Source organism: Sus scrofa, chromosome 7 (genome assembly GCF_054392235.1).
Source record: "Sus scrofa isolate SSC_HxYL_T2T_F1_AM1 chromosome 7, Sscrofa_HxYL_maternal_Yorkshire_Landrace_v2.0, whole genome shotgun sequence".
Taxonomy (NCBI): domain Eukaryota; kingdom Metazoa; phylum Chordata; class Mammalia; order Artiodactyla; family Suidae; genus Sus; species Sus scrofa.
In genome coordinates, this window is record NC_139389.1 from 126,310,351 (window position 1) to 126,329,648 (window position 19,298).

At 54.2% G+C, this 19,298-nt stretch overlaps 1 protein-coding gene across 2 annotated transcripts in view; it reads right to left on the reverse strand.

The window, feature by feature from the left end:
- The window catches only part of ASB2 (ankyrin repeat and SOCS box containing 2), a 48,197-nt gene that overhangs the window by 10,305 nt on the left and 18,594 nt on the right, over nt 1–19,298 (reverse strand). Inside the window, exons 3-7 of one of the 2 annotated variants that reach the window (XM_021099651.2) lie at nt 14,321–14,410; nt 11,175–11,341; nt 10,152–10,307; nt 7,032–7,277; nt 3,572–3,743 (exon numbers count right to left, since the gene is read on the reverse strand). In XM_021099651.2, coding sequence (XP_020955310.2) covers nt 3,572–3,743; nt 7,032–7,277; nt 10,152–10,307; nt 11,175–11,341; nt 14,321–14,410 — 831 coding nt within the window. Of the gene's footprint in view, nt 1–3,571; nt 3,744–6,515; nt 7,278–10,151; nt 10,308–11,174; nt 11,342–14,320; nt 14,411–19,298 lie in introns of both variants that reach the window. The other variant, XR_014809336.1, reaches the window with a different exon arrangement.

Below are 19,298 nucleotides of genomic sequence, written 5' to 3' on the forward strand. Positions count from 1 at the left end.
AGTTTCCTGGAGTGGATGCAGTTGGATAAAGGGGCTCATCCTCCTATTTTCCGGGAGGACCTGAGCTCTGAGCCTCAATTTCCCTTTCAATTAATGGGGATACAAACCTGCTTGTGAAGGTGCCACATAAAATGCATTTTAATTTAATGTATTAAATGCTCTTTGTTCTTTTCCCAGAAAGAGTTTTCAGTGGCTTGCAAAGGAAATATAAATTAGAAGTAAAAGAGATCCAAAAAAAAGTAAAGGAGAAAGAATATTTAAAAACGAGGGGGTCCGAAGTAAGGCCCCAAACGCAGGTCAGTGTTATACGGTGTCAGCCACAAATTCGACCCTAAGATACTGGTTCTCTCCCGGAATGTCTGGTAAAATCATCTGGGCAGCTTTTAGAAATTCTGCAGCCCCAGCCCCAACCCAGATTACTTACAGCGAAATCTCTGAGGGTGGGGCCCAAGCCTCAAGGTTTTAAGAGTTCCCTTGGGGTTCTGCTGTGTAGCCAAGGTTGAGAACCACGGTTTCAGTGCTACTCTAAATTCAGGTTAAAGGAATCTTGCAGTATCTGCTTTTGTCTAATACAGTTTCCTTCCTTCCTTTTCCTTCTGGCCTCAGCATGCATCAGCTTGATAAGGGATCCCAGTTCCCAGACCAGGGATTAAACACAGGCTGCAGCAGTGAAAGTGCCAAATCCTAACCCTTTGACCACCAGGGAACTCCCATTTATTTTTTCAAACAGTTTCTTAATAACTCTATCTTTGGAGTTGAGTTTCAGTTATCTTTGCTAAACTGGAAATGGAAAATAAAATGTGTCTTGGAGATGCCTAAGCTTTTGGGGTCCTGGGGACTCCATTCTCAGCCATGTCCAAAGGTCATGCCCTCTAGTTAAATGTGCCGAAGGGAGGGCACCACCCGGCAAACCCTGAGACCAGCTGCAGGAGCAGCTGCAGGAGCAGGCAGGGTGTCCTGGCAGGTGGCTGAGTGCAGAAGGTCCAGGGAATGTCACATTAAGTCCCCAAGCAGCCAATAGAGGACAGTGTGGAGTGGGTCGCAGGCCACATGTCCAGGGAGTGAACGCAGCACTGGGGACTTGCCTGGCTGTGGGCTCTGCCAGGTGGCAAAAGCTGCTGGGAACCTGGCTTTAACCCTTTGTAGGGCAGCCCTCAAACAGCGGAGGGCCCCTCTTGGTCTTGGGGTACATAGGGATATGGTGTCTGAGACCTGAGGGTGAATAAACAGGGAAAGGCTTCAGGAGCCAGCAGGAGAATTGGGGGGACATAAACCATTCACATAGGGGGTTCCAGAGAGAGCCAGCCTAGCTCCGTCACCATCCTTGGGCACATCCAGCATTCCTTCAAACTCCCTGCCAGCTGGGGCCAGATTGCCAACATCTGGGTCCATTCGAAGGCATCCAGGTGTGACTAAAGGATGCCAAATGACAGCCTCAGCTCTGCCAGGCTCTGGCAAGCCACTTCCCATCTCTGGCCTTGGGTCCCTTTTCTGAAAAATCAGGCTTGGGTCAGTGGTCCCCTCACCCAAAGGTCTGGCTGGGCTATGTCTGGTTGGCTTAGAGCTTCTCAAAGAGAGAGTCTTGGGCTCCTCCTCTCCTGGAAATTCTGGTTCCATGTATCTGAGATGTTTCATTTTAAAAATAGCCCAGAGTGACTACATTGTCCATGCAAGTATGGGGAGCCAATGGGCCAGGAAATTTCTAAGGGCCAGCCCTCCCCTCCCTTTCTCTCTGGATCTCTGGGGTCAGGCTAAGATAAACATGTTTGCTGACTGATTGCTGGATCTTTCTGGAGCTGAAGAGAAAGGTGCCATCTTGCCCATCACCTCTGTCTGACTTTGACCTACTTTCAACCTTCCACTGGCCTCATGGAAAAAATGATGGACTGTACCCTCCCTATGTATGAGAGAAAGCAGACCCAGTGAGCACCTACTGTGTGCCAGGTGCACTGCTGGGGGCTTTATCTCCTTTCTATAGACACCTATGTCCATTTCACTGCTCCCTACAACAACCCCCGAGGCAGGTGCAACTACCTCCCATCTTACAGAAGAAGAAACTGAGCCTCAGAGAGGTTCAACAACTTTCCCAAAGGCCTCAGCAAGAGTTCAAACCCAGTTCGGTCTGCCTTGAAGCCTGCTATTCGGTCCAGAGAAGGTGGGGTCTCCTCTGAGCATGCGTGGGGCAGGGAGAGCATCCTTGGTTGGTCATTTGTGTGGGTACCTGCAGAGCAGGGCCTGGGGCCCAGAGGGTCCGCTCTGTCTCCTTGTGTCTCTGTTCCATTCTCCGGGAATGGCACTCACCCCCACTTCCCTCCACCTTAGCAAAGACAACCCACACCCCGACACGCACACAACCCTCTCCCTGCTGAGCACAGGGCTGCGTCTCTGGGGTCCACGAGATGGGATTCTAGGTGTGGATTTGCTTTTTCTTCATTGCCAATTGGTACTTAATAGTGTGATAAACGTTACCTTTTAGAACATAAACCCATTTTAAATAAAACTGTCTTTAAAGCAAACTACTAAGAAATGAGGATATAAACATCAAAGAAAGTCTATGAATGCTCGAAATTGGGGGAACACCGGTCACGTGGAAATTACCGGGCCCTGCGCATCCTGCACACGCAGCTGGGGTCCCTCCTTGTCGAGTCTTCCTAGACCCTCCGGCTAGCGGTGATGCTGGCGGAGGTTTAACAACTGGCTCTCTAGGGGGAAGAAGGGGCTCTGATTTCTAACAACCACCAATGTCCATGGTGTAACTATTCTCACCATGGCCAATTTCAGACTACCAAAGCGCTCAGGCAGGTGGCATGAGCTGTACAAGCCACTTCCAACCCACTTCTACTTCCGGTTCATGCTCGTCTCTCTCCTCTGGGACAGCCACGGAATTTAACTCGCCGTGCTTTCACTTCGTCACGAAGTCCTGTCCGTGCGCGTCTATTTGCCTCTTCTCTCCCACCAGATTGCCCCCTGAGCACTTAAGCGTCTCTCATCTTGCTCAAATTACCCGACACATAGTAAGTGCTCAATAAAAACTAGCTATTATTTTGTAGTACTCGTGTTATTGTAGGTACCCCTCGCATCCTTGATAACTGCCTGAGGGGTTATCTTTGCATCCCCAACAGAAATATCCACTAGTCCAGACACCTATCCGGCGTCTCTGTGGAATCCGGTAGATGTGCCATTTGGAACAGGTGAATTCCTGTCACTTAACCTGGCCAAGTGATTTTGGGCAAGTCGCTCCACCTCTCTGTGTCTTAGCATTCTCATTTGAAAAAAAAGAACAGATCTACCTCAGGGGATCTGTTAAAAGAATTACAAAAAGGGAGAGCTATTAAAAGGGTTAAACGTGTTCATAACGTAAAGTGCTGCTAAGTGCCACTTAGGCGTTTTCTCTTATTATCCTCGTTGCTGTCGTTGGAAGCTCACTCTAGCTGAGCGGTTTTTCTGCTCCACCTGAAAGGTACCCTCCGCTAGGGCCTCCCCTGGGCCCTCCTACCCCTGTGGGCGGGCATTCGGAGGAGTGGGCGGGGCGGGGCGGGGCCGCGGGCCTGGGGGCGGGGCCTGGGCTGACCTGTAATTGCCTCTCTTGGAGGCGATGTGCAGCGGGAGCATGCCGTCCTTGTTGGCCTTGTTGGCATCCGCGCCCTGCGACAGCAGGAACTCCACCACCTCCTCGTGCTCGTTCTTGCAGGCCTCATAGAGGGCGGACGCGCTGTCGCTGGCCTGCGTGTTGATGTCAGCGCCTGGCGAAGCAGAGGCAGATCAGGGACGGATCAGGGCCGTCACTGTCCTTGATGTAAAGCCCCCCTCCTCGGCTGGGCGCCGCTGTGCTAAGCACGGGGACACACTGTATCACCCGGAGCACCCCCAGCTCCCTTCTGCCACATCGAGACGCTGGGGTCTGCCAGCCTGAGCAGAGGCCCCTCAGAGACTAAAAGTTGCCTTGATGAGGCAAGGATTTACTGAGCACCTGCTACCTGGCTGGCGCCCAGCCCTACACGTGCTGCCTCTTTGCACCCACAACATATCCTAACCCCATGGCATCAGTAACGACTGGAGCTCCATGTCAAAGACGAGGACAAGGACATTGAACACAGAGAACCTCTGCAATTTGCCTCAGACCGCCCAGCTCATAAGGGAAGAGCCAGAACTCGAACCTGGATAGTCTGATGGCAGGAGTCCTGGCAGATGATCCGATGGCAGAAACCATGCTGGGAACACTCATTCCACCTACAGGGATCCAGCTGCTACCCCGCGGAAGGCCCTCCCAGCCCTAGAAGGGCACAGAGCCTCCTCAAACACACAAACACACAAATATTTCCTATAACTTTATCAGTTTGGGGTTTGCTCTTCTCCCCCTTCCGTTTCAAGGAGTAGGAAAGGAGACTTCCTGCCTCCTTTGAGGAAAACACTACATGGCCTGGACAGGAGGAGGAGATCAAGTCTGGCAAGAGTCTCCCTTCAGCTCAATCTCCTACACCTTCTCCATCTCCTGGTGGGGGTGGAGAGAACGCAGGGGTTACTCTGCAAAGAGAGATGCAGCCTGTTTACCCGTCCCTCCGTTCTGAGAGGAAATCGAACTGAGACAGCACTGAAATATCAGTAAGGGCTGAAATCAGAAGCATCTGTTAACCACAGCTCCCCTCTCTCTGCGTATTCTGCTTATCACAGGCTTCCTGATCATTTTTAATCTGTGATGACTGATTTCTGGCCTCGGGGAAAGAGACAGGCTTTCCTGACAGACATGAACCCGTTGAAGTTTCTGTCTCCTGCTTTCCAAGCTCCGTGGCCCCGGGGGGCCTTGAGGAGCTTCAGTTTTCTCATCTGCTGACCAGGAATATTGGTACCAAGCAGGGTTACTGGGAGGAGTAAATAAGGTAACGTAAATATCTGCTATGGACGGAATTTCGTGTCCCTCCAAAGTTCATAGGGAGGGACTGATCCCAGGGTGATGGCATCAGGAGGTGGAGCCTTGGGGGTGATTAGGTTACGAGGGTGGAGCCCGCATGAATGCGATTAGTGCCCAAATAAAAGGTCTCCCTGTCCCTTTTACCCTGTGAGACAATGGCTGTCTAGGAAGCAGGAACAGGCTCTCATGAGACCCTGAATCCACCAGCACTCTGACCTTGGACTTCTCAGCCTCCAAAGCTGTAAGATAGGAACCTCTGTTGCCTGAAAGCCACCCCGTCTGCAGTATTCTGTGATAGCTGTCCGAGTGGACTAAGACAATCTCCCCGCACAGGGCCTGGCACAGAGAGTGTGCTCAGCAAACACCAGTTCTCCAGGATGGAGGGGCCAGGGCGCAGGGGCTGGGTTTGCCTCTACCCCGAGGGAGAGCCAGCGAGCAGCTCTGACACCGCCGAGCTCTGGAAGTCAGGCTTCCTGGAAGCCTGGACCCTGCCAGCAACACCACCCGCTCACACAAGAAAAATATTTGGATTTGAGAATGGACTCAGCCTGTAATGGGAACAGACCCTGACTCAGAGCATCAGCAGGAGAGCTGGGCAGATGTTCAGTGCTGGCCAGTTCCCCTCGCCCGCTGCGCACCCTGCCCTTTGCCCAGCCTCCTTGCCTGACCCCCAGGCCCCTGTCTGTGCCCCTTTGTTCTCAGGCTGGTCAGTCCAGATTTGTCCCCAGAGGCAAGGAAGTGCCTTGACTCTGTTTATCTAAGGGCTCAGGCACGTGCTGAGTAAGTGGCTGCTTCTCCAGGTCAAGTCCCATGATGGAAATTGCGAAGAGTGTGCGGTCTGATGTTCAATGCAGAGTCAGAATCCAGGCTCTGACTGTGAGCAGTCAATTAACCTCTCTGACCGTCAGTCTCCTCATCTAAGAAATGGCATGAGAACACTCTGTACCTCGTAGGGCTGTGGAGAAAACCACTGGCCTATTCTGTTCATGCTTAGCGCAGTGCCTGGCACACAGTGGGTCCTCAACCGATTATTCCAGCTCAGCCCCAGGGTCTGGCTTACCTCTGGATTCTCTGTTGCTAGAGTGGAAGGGTCACTTCCCATAGAGGGAGAAAAGAAACCAAAAGTACTCTTGGGGGAGATCGAATTTACTGCTTTATAACCAAAAGAACGCCGGCCATGGTCGCAGGGTCTTCCCTTACTGGGACATGATAACTCAGGCAACATTATTTTGTGTTGTCCCATTAAGTGAACTGAGAGTTTTCTGAGGCAAAGGTGCAAAGACCAGGGTTCAAATCCCAGGTCTGCTGTGAATTTACTGTGTGACCTTGGACAGATTCCTTTCCCATTCTGGTCCTTGGGTTCATCACCTATAAAATGAGGAGCTGAAGGAATTCCCTTCATGGCTCAGCGGTTAACAAACTCGACTAGCATCCATGACGATGCAGGTTCGATCCCTGGCCTTGCTCAGTGGGTTAAGGATCTGGCACGCCATGAGCTGTGGGGTAGGTCGCAGACATGGCTCAGATCCCACATTGTCTGGCTGTGGTGTAGGCTGATAGCTGTAGCTCTGATTTGACCCCTAGCCTGGGAACTTCCATATGCCACGGGTACGACCTTAAAAAGCAAAAAAATAAAAAATAAAGGAGGAGGTGACCTAAACGTTGTCTCAATTTCCTTCTGGCCCTAAAATGTGACATGATGCAAAGAGAAGATGGGGTGTCTGGAGATTAAGAGTCTGGGCTGGTCGTACTGCTAATTCGGTACGTGACTGCAGAGAGATAAGTTACTTCCTCTTGCTGGGCCTCCGATTCCTCATTTGTAAAATAAGGATGTTGGGCTAGCTTAGCGAGGCTACGATGCAGCACGTGTGCCGCTCCCCTCCAAGTCTGTGCCTCATGGCAGGCATCACTAGTGGATCTCAACACAATTCTGGCTGAGCCTAAACACAGCCTCAGAATCCTTCTCAACACAGTCTTCCCAGAAGATATATGCATATATCACTCAATCAGAGGCTGGCTATAAGATGACACCAAAACCTGCTTTTCCTTAGACTTGATCTCTGGGGTCCTTCCCGGCTATGCCCCTTGGCAACTCCACGACCCAGGGACCCTTGGCACTCACCGTGTTTGGCCAGGAACCTCAGTGCCTCCAGCTGCCCACTCTGGGCAGCCACGAACAAGGGGGTGATGCCATAGGCATTCTTGGATTCCACCTTGGCACCTCCGCTCACCAGGATCTCCATGACCTCCAGGTCATTGCGAGCAACAGACTCGTGCAGAGCTGTCCAGCCTCGGTTACAGCGGTGGTTGGTGTCCGCGTTGTACTGCACCAGAATCCTCACGGCCTCCACGTTTTTGCGCTCACAGGCTGTGCCCAGGGAGAAGCAAGACAGTCAGCAGGGCTCCTGGCAGGACCCGGCCGCCCAAGACTTCATTCACCTGTTCCATTATCAGCCATTCACTCAACAAATATCCCCCGGTCTGTACAAAGTTCTGGTCCCTGCCTTAAACCTAGGATACACAACTAAAAGTAATAGTAATATTTGCTGATGTGCATACAACACTGGTCATGTGCTGGACACGCTATTCAAAGCACTTACATGATGAACTAATTTAGTTCTCCCAACCACCCTTAAAGGATATAGTGTTATCCCCTTTTACAGATGAGGAAAGTGAGGCACAGAGAAGTTAAGTGACCTGTCCAAAGTCACACAGACAGTAAGTGGCAGAACTAGGATTCAAATCCACGTAGTCAGGTCTGGAGTTCCTGTCCTCTGGAAGGTTCTAGAATGCCCCTAACTGGCCTCCCTTTCCAGTGTTACCTGCTTCAGTTCTCCGTGTCGCCAAGGACAGAAGAGGAGGAGAATGTCAAATTCCTGCTCAGAACACTTCCTCAAAGGCTACTCACTTAGTTTGGGCTAAAATTTTTTTTTTTTTTGTCTTTTTTGTTGTTGTTGTTGCTATTTCTTGGGCCACTCAAGCGGCATATGGAGGTTCCCAGGCTAGGGGTTGAATCGGAGCTATAACCACCGGCCTCTCCAGAGCCACAGCAACGCGGGATCCGAGCCGCGTCTGCAACCTACGCCCCAGCTCACGGCAACGCCGGACCGTTAACCCACTGAGCAAGGGCAGGGACCGAACCCGCAACCTCATGGTTCCTAGTCGGATTCGTTAACCACTGCGCCACGACGGGAACTCTGTTTGGGCTAAAATCTATCTTCTGAGTATAGCTCAAGTCTTTCTCAACCTGCTCAAACCTCCTTTTTTGAATTAAAAAAAAATTTTTTTTTTATTTTTAGGGCCGCACCTGCAGCGTACAAAAGTTCCCATGGCTAGGGGTCGAATCAGAGCTGCAGTTGTTGGCCTATACCACAGCCGCAGCAACACAGGATCCAAGCCACGTCTTTGACCTACACCACAGTTCACGGCAATGCCGGATCCTTAACCCACTGAGCGAGGCCAGGGATGGAACCCACAACCTTATAGTTACTAGTTGGGTTTGTTACTGCTGAGCCATGACAGGAACTCCCTCAAAGCTCCCTTGTAAGCTCTAGCTCTCTCTAGACCCTACTGCAGCCTTAATGCTTGCAGAACTATTATCAGGGAGGAGCACTTGTTCAAATTAACCACTTCTAGAAGCTTCTCCCACTGAGTCAGGGGGTAGCGAAAAGTGGGGGGGGAAACGCCTGTGTAGTGGTATTTTTCCTTTTGTTTGTGTGTGTGTGTGTGTGTGTGTGTGTGTGTGTGCTTTTTAAGGCTGCACCTGCGGCATATGGAAGTTCCTGGGCTAGGGTTTGCATGCCAGGCTGCAGCTGCTGGCCTACACCACAGTCACAGCAACACCAGGTCCAAGCCACATCTGCAACCTACACCACAGCTCATGGCAATGCCAGAACCCTGACCCACTGAGCGAGGCCAGAGATCGAACCTGCATCCTCGTGGATACTAGTCGGATTTGTTTCCTCTGTGCCACAGTGGGAACTCCACCTGTGCAATGTTTCAAACAGGACCCCAGGCGAAGGTCCCCCCCTCTCTGAGCCCTGCTTTCCTCGCCCATAAAGCACAGATAACAAAACCATCCCACGAGGATGCTGTAGGGTGCGGGGTGAGGCAGTGTACCAAGGCTCTAGCGTGGAGCTTGGCACAGGGTGGAGCTCGTGCAAGACCAGGGCCCGGGCCTTGCTGCGAGTCACCCAGCATCCTGGGAGCTCCCTCTGGGACAGCTGAGGCTCCAGGAGATGGCTCTGGTGCCCAGTGGACACGAGTTCTAGGGAAGACACTTCCACTGCGGGTCTGCCATGGACCTGGTTCCTGCTGCCTATGGAATGTTCCAGGTGCTGGATACCAGACACCTGGGAGTTTGCGAATTTCTGTGGTTTTTCAATGTGCGAAGACCCTCTCATTGTCACAAGACCCATGACTGCTTAAGCATGTAGGCATGAATGACGCTTGATGGCGTGGTGGGTCATAGTGCCATGCTGGCATCCGACTCCTGGAGTTTCGATACTAGGTCTGCCCCTTGCCGACTGTGTCTTCCTGGATGCCTGGGGGCCTTATCTGTAAAATGGGGCTACCAGCAGGGCCTGCCTCATATGTGGATGGACGGGAGGGTTAGAGGAAAGGACAGAGCCTGACACACAGTAAGCACACAATAAATGCCAGCTGTTATGATTATTCAGATTTTGACTCTGGGCATTGCTAGGGCAGCCAGTGAATGTCCTTGGATGATGTTTTGAGTAAACCAGGAGTTTTTTCTTTTGTCAAATATTCTAGAGGGACACTTTCCCTTTCAAGCCTCTTTGCCTTTGCCTATGCTGTTCCCCCTGCTTGTCCAGGGGGTAAATTCCTCCTGTTCAGGCTCAGCTTTGGGACCCCCTCCTGCGGGGGCCCTCCCCCATTCTCCCAGGTATCTGGTGCCAAGTTTCTCAATGCCAGTAGTTGACTGTTACATTGGCTGTGAATTGATGCCCACCGGGCTGGAAGAACACATGGGCACAGGCCATATCTTTGCATCTCTGAGTCCTCAGCATGCCTGGCCCATGGGAGGACTTGGGACATGTTGAGTGTATCCGTGCATGAATGAATGTTTCAGATATATAAGTTATACATCTGAACGAGGCTGCCCCGTCACATTAGGTCCCCCCGGGGCGGGGCGGGGTGGTATACACTTTGCAAGCAATTCTCCTGATTGCCCAGCTAGCTTCTGGACCCTTCCTGGGGAAGCCCACCCTCACGGGCTCACCTTTGTAGAGCGGTGTCTCACGGGACTTGTTGGAGATGTCAGGCTCGGCCCCAGCCTGGAGCAGGGATTGGAGGCAGTCCAGGTGTCCTCTGCATGTCGCTAGGTAAAGGGCCGTTTCCTCCTGCAGGGTGCGCTGGTCAATGACGGCTGGGTATGCTGGGCAGGACGGACCAGGAAACTCATAAAGAGGAAGACACCCACCCCCACCCCCAACACAGAGGTGGTCCAATTTCCTCCCAATCCCAAGGACAGATATGCCTGGCATCTCCCTGAATTTTCCATCCAGACTGCCTTCATTCTCTTGGCCCTGGATTCAGCCACTTTCACAGGGCTGTGGCAGCTTCCCGGTCATATTAATCCAGCTCAGATGCCACCTCCTCTGGGAAGCCTTCCCTGGTTGAACTCCTTCTTTCTCTGAATGACCCTGTCCTACCCTTACACTCCCAGCCGCCACTACCAGAAGCTTGGCTCATGCATCTGTTCCTGCCCTGGAGGGCGGTGGGCTGCCTGGGCTCCGTGCCTCCTGAGGGCCTGCAGGTGTTTCCATTCACATGGGGCCTGGGGGAAAGGCGAGGCTCAGAGAGGAGCCATGATTTGCCCAGGGTGGCGAGGCTCAGAGAGGGGCCATGATTTGCCCAGGGTCTCACAGCTGTTGGAGGCAGCCCTGGCAGGGCACAGGCACAGCTGCAGCATTTTCCACACCAGATCAGTCCCTGAAACATTCTGGAACAAGCTGGCAGTGGCTCTCCCCAAAGGCAACCCTCCCTCCTTCCTTTTCTAGGAATTAGGCTTTCCTGTCCTGGGAGGCCTGGAGAGGTGACAGGATGGGGATGGGGGACATGGAGGGGTAAGGGGACAAGTCACTTCCTTGCTTCCAACTCGGTGACTAACTCTGCAAGGCAGGTAATAACTTTCCTTTGTCCCCTTACTGCAGTTTTTGCGGAGGCAAAGCTCTGGAAGGAAGGTGCCCTTGCCCGTGAGTCCTGTTCCCACGCGTGGCTGCACCCAGAGCCACCGCCTCACCTTGGTGCAGCGTCTTGAGGCAGCTCAGCTGGCCGTAGTAGGCTGCCTCGTGCAGCGGCAGCCAGCCGTCTTTGTTGGGCTCTGCGAGGTTCTTCCCCGCCTTGATCATGGCCTTCAAGGCCTCTTCGTCGCCTTCCTTGATGGCCTTTAGCACAGGGTCCACGGGCCTGTGAGCGTAAGGAGCCAGTCATTCCTCAGGACTGGGGCGCGGGGAGGCAGGGCCAGGCAGCCTCTCGCCCAGCTTGAAGGCAGGGCCAGGAGCAGGGCCAGCTGTGGGTCACATCGTCTAGCTTGTCCCCTCTGCTCTGGGACAGGTGCTCAGCCCTGCAGCCATGTCCTCTCAATGAGGAGAAGAATCCTCCTGAACCCACACGGGCATGGCCTGGGAACTCCGCTACGACCTCAGCCCTGACCTTGGCCTGTCCACTCGCAGCCCCATCACGGCTTGCTCAGGCTTCCTGCCTGGGTCGGCCTCCCCTGCCTCCGGGCATAAGCCCTCCTCTAATCACTGGCTTTGACATGGCTTTGATGTTACCCTCTGCCTGTCTCCCCTGCTGGATTATAACCTCCAAGAAGACAGGGACCTCGTCTTTCTTTTATCCCTCAGGATTTGATTCCCAGGGCTCAGCTCAGTGGCTCGTCTATAATGGATGCTTAGTAAATATTTGCTGCATGAAAGAAAGCGAGGGACAGAGAGAGTATGGAAGAGAGGGCGCCAAAAGACAGCCTCTTCTCTATTAGAGCTTTGCTTGTTTCTTTGGGGATTTTATTTGTATCTTGTTCAAAACAGTCTTTACAGCTGGCCTCCTTTGAGCATCTGGAGGACATAGAGGCCTCTGAAGATAAACGTGGGGGCTCTGCATCAGGCCCTTGCTCGTGTTCCATCCTCCTGGGAGCATCCCTGGACCTGAAGTGTTTCCACATCTTTCTCACCAAGTTGGGTACCGTGTAGGGAAACTCTACTAGACACATGGCAAGTGCATTCACGTCCATGGACAGACACCAAGGGGTCCCTTTTATATGGGGCTCCTTGGTGGCCAAAAGAGAATTAGGGGACCCTTCTGTCCCTGCAGCTTTCAGTGGCTGCATCTGCTACCCCCAAACCATTTCTACCAGGAGGATTTGGGCTTCCAGTGCTGGCCCCTAAAGGGATGGGTAACTTAGCCCACAAGGAGCTTTAGCAATCATTAAACTCCTTCCCTGGGCGTAGTGCTCCAGGGTTGACCCAGCACCTCCACCTTAGGGGCTTGTTTGTACTGAGATGAAGGCGCAGATCCCTAAGGGGCAGACTCTTTACAGTGGGCATCACTCTGGGATCTCACCAACTCCTTTCCTTCCTGCTGACCTGCCCCTCACCCCTAGAACTTTTAGTTGCTGAAAGATTGAAATATGTAAAGAATTCATACATTTGAAGTCTTCATACGTAAAACTTCTTAAGGTCAAAAAGACTTCAGGGCTAATGTGAGAGAGAACTTCTTAGCTTGATTCATCAGAGCCACTTGCGCATTCATTTGTTCATTCATTCATTCGCTCATTCATTCCTTCACTGAAATAGTCTCCCCCCTCCCCCCTCCCCCAAGCTTGGAGCCTCAGTGAGGACCACTAGCGCTCTGACTCCCACATCCACTCTCCAGGACGTGCTGCATAAATGGTCCCACTTCCCAGATGGAGGAGGTGAGACCGGAGGCCCAGGGCCCTCGCCCCCGCCTCGGAGGGTCTACAGGGCCAGCCCCTTTACCCTCCCATCTGCTTCCTCCAGCGTGAGCCGCACTTCCGCCTGACTCTCAGCCTCTCCGGTTATTAATAGTTGCAGAGTGCAGATGCCGCTTAAGTTCCAGACCCAGCAGGGGCGATGGGTAACTGACCAGATAAGCCCTGAAGTCCCCATCAACGCCATCACTGCCACCTTGATGAGTTCCTCTTACGAGCGGCCAGAGCAGCCCCTGTTGGTGTCTGGAAAAGCCCCCGTGGGGTAGGTGTCCCTTCTCCCCCGAAGGTCTCCGGTGGGACCCAGCTGCGTGGAAGGGAGGATGGCTGGCTGTTCCTGTGGCTCTGGCGGGTGTGCGGTGTCATGAGGACATTCTCAGGACCTGCCGCCCAGATTGGGTCTCCTCCAGCTGTGGTGCGAGGACCCTGGGGCGCCAGGGCACGCGCACTGCCAGCTTCTCTATGGGCTCAGCCAAGTGCCCGCCCCGAGGAGGGGTGGGGAGTGGCTGGGGGTGTCAGGCCAGCAGAGACTGAGGAGACGGAGAGGACCCTGGAGGCCACCCTGTCCTCTCCAACCTCCTGTCACAGAGGAGGGAGACTCAGAGAGGAACAGCGACTCACAGGCCGTCGCACAGGAAGTGGCAGCAGCCCGGAGAGCAGAACCCGGGTTTGGCTTTTCCAGGCTGTTAAAATCCCACCTGCAGCACTGAGGAAGGGGCGGGGGCTGGCCCGGCTGGAAAAAGGCTGGGAAGGAGAAACAAAACAGCCCCTCCCCGCCTATGACAAAACTGATAAAGGAAACAGGGGCTCTGGCCACGGGGCCCCTCTTTAGCTTGTAGCTGCTTGTAGGGTCGACCCGGGGGAGCCGAGAAGCAATCAGCACAGAGCTACATTCCAAGGACGCACCTAGCCTGGCATCCTGGTGCCAGGCAAACGCCCTCCTGCAACTGGGTTATTTCTCAGTTTTAGTACCTGGCACCTAATGAAAAGAGCAAAGCAAAACCAAACGTGTGGGTATGGGTGTTGGGGATGCGCTGGGACAGAGCCAGGGTGATGGCTTGGGGGAAAGTGAGACGCTGCGCCTGACTCATCGGCTCAGCTCTGAGGCTCTGGGCTTCTAGGGCAAACTCCCCAGTCCCCCCCTCCCTGGGTCCCCAAGGTCAGAGGGTTACTCCAGCACACAGGGCCCATCTGGAGGAGCTCGGGGTGAACAGCAAGGACAGCCTGCCTGGCAGTGCCTTGAGGATGGAGCCTGTGACCACCAAGCCCAGCCTGGCAGGGGGACACACCTGAAAGGGGTGTGCCTGGGGGTTCCTCCAGAGTACCCCCCCACACACACTTCCTGGGGGCTATGGGCCTGCCTCCCACCCCCACCCCCAACCCCAGTCGGGAGGAGAGGGAGATTGGACAGTCTGGGGTCCGTGCAGGGGGTCACTTACGCCATCCTGGAGGACTTGTATTTCTGCATAACCTCCTGGAACAGGCCCTTGGGGGCCGAGGTCGGTGGGCTCTCGGGAGACACAGTGGACCTAGGGGGCGCAGGGCAGGAGTGAAAGAGGGAAAAATACTCTGCATAGGAGAAGCGGGTCATGGCCAGAGGCAGGACCGAGGATGGAGGGAGAGCGAGGGGGAGAGACTGACAGTCAGACACAGGGCTCTGAACCAAAGCAGATGGCCGGGTCCTCCCTGTGCGCTGGCCACAGCTGCTGTGTCTCCAGATTATTTTTGGCCCTTGGAGGAAGCCCTGGGAGATTTAAATGACCATATAAGACAACAATGAGGTTAACCTCACCCCACCCCCGCGGGCCCCCTCCCCAGCCAACCGCGCGGGAGGCAGATATGAAGCAAGGTGACATTCTTCCCCCAGGAGGATGTGAGACGTGGTTGGCGGCAGGTCCCAGGATGAAAGGGGCTCTGTCTCAGGGCGGGCCAGGCTGGGTCCCAACAGGGATGGACAAGAGATTCCCAGGGGTGGGGGGACAGGGACGCAAGCCAGGTCTGTGCCCCACCCTCACCTCACTGGTTCCTCGTTCGAGGGTCCTGCTGTCCCAGGGTTGGGCACAGTATAAAGAGTAGAGCAAAAGGATGCATGAGGAAGGTCACTGGGGCCAGGGCTTGGAGTCAGACTGATAGAGGTTCAAGTCCAGGCTCTGGCACTTCCTAGATGCGTGACCTGGAACAGGTGCATCTCCTCTGGGACTTAGTCTGCTGAGGCCTGAGTGCGTGGATGGTGTAAATTGCTTACCGGAGGGCCAGGCACAGGGCTTGACACGTGTCTGCCATTCATTATATCATTTTTTTGTCTCTCTGAGTCTCTGTTTCCCACCTCGCTGGAATGTTGTGAGGACAGGAGGGGAGAAAGGAGGGGTCGTGGCCCCTGCACAGGTCTGGATTGTTTGGGGTGGGAATGGGAATGGGACAGGCTGGCCCCACTTCCAGTAGGTTGGGGGCCCTGGTGCCACAGACTCCCCACAGCGGAGCCAGTGCCCCCTTGGGGGTGCCCTGTGGGATGGGGAGAACGAGCATCCCGTGGGCTATGGAGGTGCTGGAGCTGTGAGGCTGAGGTCCTCTGGATTTAGTGGCCTCCCTTGGCAAGGCAGAGGGCACAGGGCAGGGAAAGGGCAGAAACAGAAGGCCAGGGTGCCAGCCTCTGTGTCAGCCTCACCAAGGCCAGCACTTCTGTCTTCCTTCTCCCCCCACCTGCTCCTGGGCACCCATGAGGCCCAGCGTGATGCCACGGACACCAGAGTGGGTGCCAAGGCCACAGCCTTTTCTACAGAAGACTGAGGTGTTGAGGGGCGGGAAACCATCCCAGGGTCACACTCAGCTGGAGAGTCAGACACACGTCTGTTCTGAGGAGCTCACACACACACGCACACACCCCACACAAATACATACACACACCATACACACACACCCATACACACACCCACACACAAACCCATATCACACACACACACACACACCATACACACACCAACATACCATACACACACATACCATGCACACACACCCACATACACACCCACATCATACACAGACACACACACACTCACCCCCCACCCCCCCACACACACCATACACACACACACACACACACACACACACAAACACAGTTTCTCCTCCCTAGACTTGGCCTCTCTCTCGTCTTTGTCCCCTCTCTCCGGGTCTACCACCGCGCTGACAGGTCCTGCAACTGGGACCAAGCCCCTCCCCTGTTTGTGCCTCAGTTTCCCCCTTTGCAAAAGGAGGAGGCAGAAGAAGAAGGCGGGTCTCCTCCTCCTCCAGTGTCCAAGGAGCCTCCACCAAAGTGAGCTCAGGTGGAAACTCAGGAAATGCAGGCTGTCAGACAGAGCTGGGGGAGCGGGGTGCCAGCCCGGCCCGCCAGGCCCCTCCCCAGCCCAAGAGCCGCTGGCTCAGTGTCATTATCAGTACTTGCTCCTGGCCCTGAAAAGGGGACGGTGCTGGGCAGGGTGCAAGCAGCCTGAGGCCAGGCCCACCTGGACAGGCCCCGGCTTGGTGGTCATGACCAAGCCCTGGGCTTCTGTCTCTCCTTGATCCTGGGGACACAGCCGCTCTCGTCAGAGGTCCATGGGGGGCCTCCCTTCACTTTCTGTTGTTAGAATGTTTTCAGCCAGGTAATAAGCACTGATAAAAGCCCACCCTCACCCCCAAATTAGGACCCATCTCTGATGGCATAATAACAGCAAGACCGGGATGGCGAGGCTGGGGCGGGGCTGGCAGCGAGGTGACCATGACGTCCCCTCACCAAGGTGCAGGGAATCGCCTCCTTCCTGTCCCCCCGCCCCGCCACCTAGATGGAGGCAGGGGACGTACTGCTCCAAGGGGCGGAGACGGAAACGGACAGACTGGGTTCCATGCAACCAGAATCCCCCAGCTCTGCTGCCCTGACACCCTGTGCGGGGACCTCGGGATGCAGAGCAGTGAGATACTGCTTTCAGTTGATCCTCGCGATGTTCAGAGGCCAGTGGGGTGGGGGACAGGACACACGCCACCACAGAGCCCCAGGAGGGGGGCCGAGAGGGAGGCAGGAGACCCACTCTGGGTGCTCTGAACAGGTGCAGGGTGAGCGCTCAGAGCTGGAAGGGGCGCTAGGCCCCTGACTGGGTTCCGTGCTCTTCCTTTTCCCTTCCTTTCTTCCTCTCTCTCTCTTCCTTCCTGTGTTCGTCTGTCTTTCTTTCCTTCCTTCCTCCCTCCATCCTTCCTTTCTTTCCTTCTTTCCCTCCCTCTCTCCCTCTTTCTTTCTTTCTTTTTTTCATTGCCAATGCATCACGCGGAAGTTCCCAGGCCAGGGATCGAATCCAAGCTGCAGCCACAACAATGCCACATTGTTTAACCCACTGCCCTGGGCCAGAGATCAACCTGTGCCTCTGCAATGACCCAAGCCACTGCAGCTGGACTCTAAACCCACTGTGCCACAGCGGGAACTCCTTCCCTGCTCTTTCAGCTGAAGGCTGCAGGCCCCACTTCCCCTCAGGTCCAGAGCAGGGGAAATCCCAGCAGAGGAAACCACCAGGGTTGAGTCATCAGAGGTGAGAGGAACCTGGCAGGATGCGGGCACAGGTCATGCCCTGGAAGAGGCCCAGGTAGGCCCCCCGTCCTTTGTGCAGGCGGGCAAACCAGGGTCAGGAGTGTGGCACCATCACCCAGCTCCCAACCGCTCCGTCCTGGAGTCCAGCGGGTCCCAGCTTCAGACACAGCTCAGGCTCAAGAGAGGGGGGAGCAGGGCTGTGACGACCATGCCCCCTAACTTGTCACTGAGCCCTGTCTGAGTTAACAAGAAGCTCAGGCCAGCCCCAGGAAGGGTGCACAATTGGCCCGGCCCTGGCTGAATGCAGGTGGCAAGCAGGCATCTTAATAGCAGAGGGAACTGACAAATACAAGAGTCTTCCTCATGCCTGCCACTGAGCCAGCAGCCTCCACCTGTTCTGTCACCCCATCCCCACCCTAGCCCAATGTCAAGCACAGATGTCACAAGTACAGGGCCTGGCACACAGTGGGATCTTGATAAATTTAAATGAATGAAACAAGTGAAGAAAAACCTTGATCCCATACGGCAATCTTGGTGTTGTGTGGTTACAAGCCAAGACCTCAGATTCCTGGAGAACTAGCCCCCACCCCCGCCCTGGCTGGGGACAGAAGAAGTTCACACAGGACAACCAGCTCCATGTCCACTCCCACAGGTCACTGGAATCAGCCTCCCACCCATGGGAGTTCTGTTTCCGCATCACCCACAAGCCAATCCATCCTTTCTGGGCTGGCCAGAGAGGACTCACGTGTGGAGGAGAACATGAGTTCCAAGCTGTAGCAACTTCTGCCCTCCCACCCACAGCCAAGATTCATTGAGAGTTTGCTATGTACCAAGCCTTATGAGAGGCACATGGCACAAAGCATCTCATCTCACCCTCAAGTCCACTTTGTGAAGGAGATGTAATTGGCTCCCTTTTGCAGATGAGGAAACTGAGGATCAAAAAAGGTTTGCTTCCTCTAACTTGCTTGGCAAACTCCTATTCATCCTGCAAAGCCCACCTCCTTTACTAGGAAACGAATCAACCTTCTCTGTCCCTCTGATACTGAAGCAAGCTTCTTTGGTGCATCCCTCCTGTTGGATCATTATGTCCTTTGCCCTCCTTTGACTGCAATTTTAGGGAGAATATGGACCAGTCCTGATTCACATCCAGGTGCTGGGAAGGTACCTGGCACATCATAAATGCACGGTAAGTGTGGATGGTTTATTTGAATTATTTGCAGCTGTGTACACATCAGCCCAAGCAAGTTCCTGCTTCTGAATTTCTTCCTTTGTATTCTTAGAAATGTAACCTTAAATAAAATGCAGAAGTTTAAAGACTGGAAGCCAGCTTCTGAGACCCACTCTGGCTGGTCCATCTTGGTAACCCCAGGCTCCCTGTTTCATCAGTGTGTGAACCCTCCTTCTCCAAGGGGTGGGAAGTTGGTCTGACTTTCAGGGAGCCCTCAGCAGGCCAAGGCTGAGCCAATGATCCTCACACATGTTTCAGATTGACCCCTTGCCTTGCGATGGGAGAGAAGCAAGTTGGAAAATGGCTTTAAGAGGCAATATTATAGGAGTTCCTGTCTGGCTCAGCGGTTAACGAATCTGACTAACATCCATGATGGATCCCTGGCCTTGCTCAGTGTGTTAAGGATCCAGCATTGCCATGAGCTGTGGTGTCGGTGGCAGACGTGGCTCAAATCCTGCGTTGCTGTGGCTGTGGTATAGGCCGGCAGCTACAGCTCTGCTTTGAGCCCTAGCCTGGGAGTCTCCACATGCTGTGGGTGCTGTCCTAAAAAAAAAGTGGGAAATATTGTATTTTCTCTGGGCGGCTCAACTGCCTTTCCTTTCTAGGATCCCAAAGACACAGTTGACTTTTATGTCCA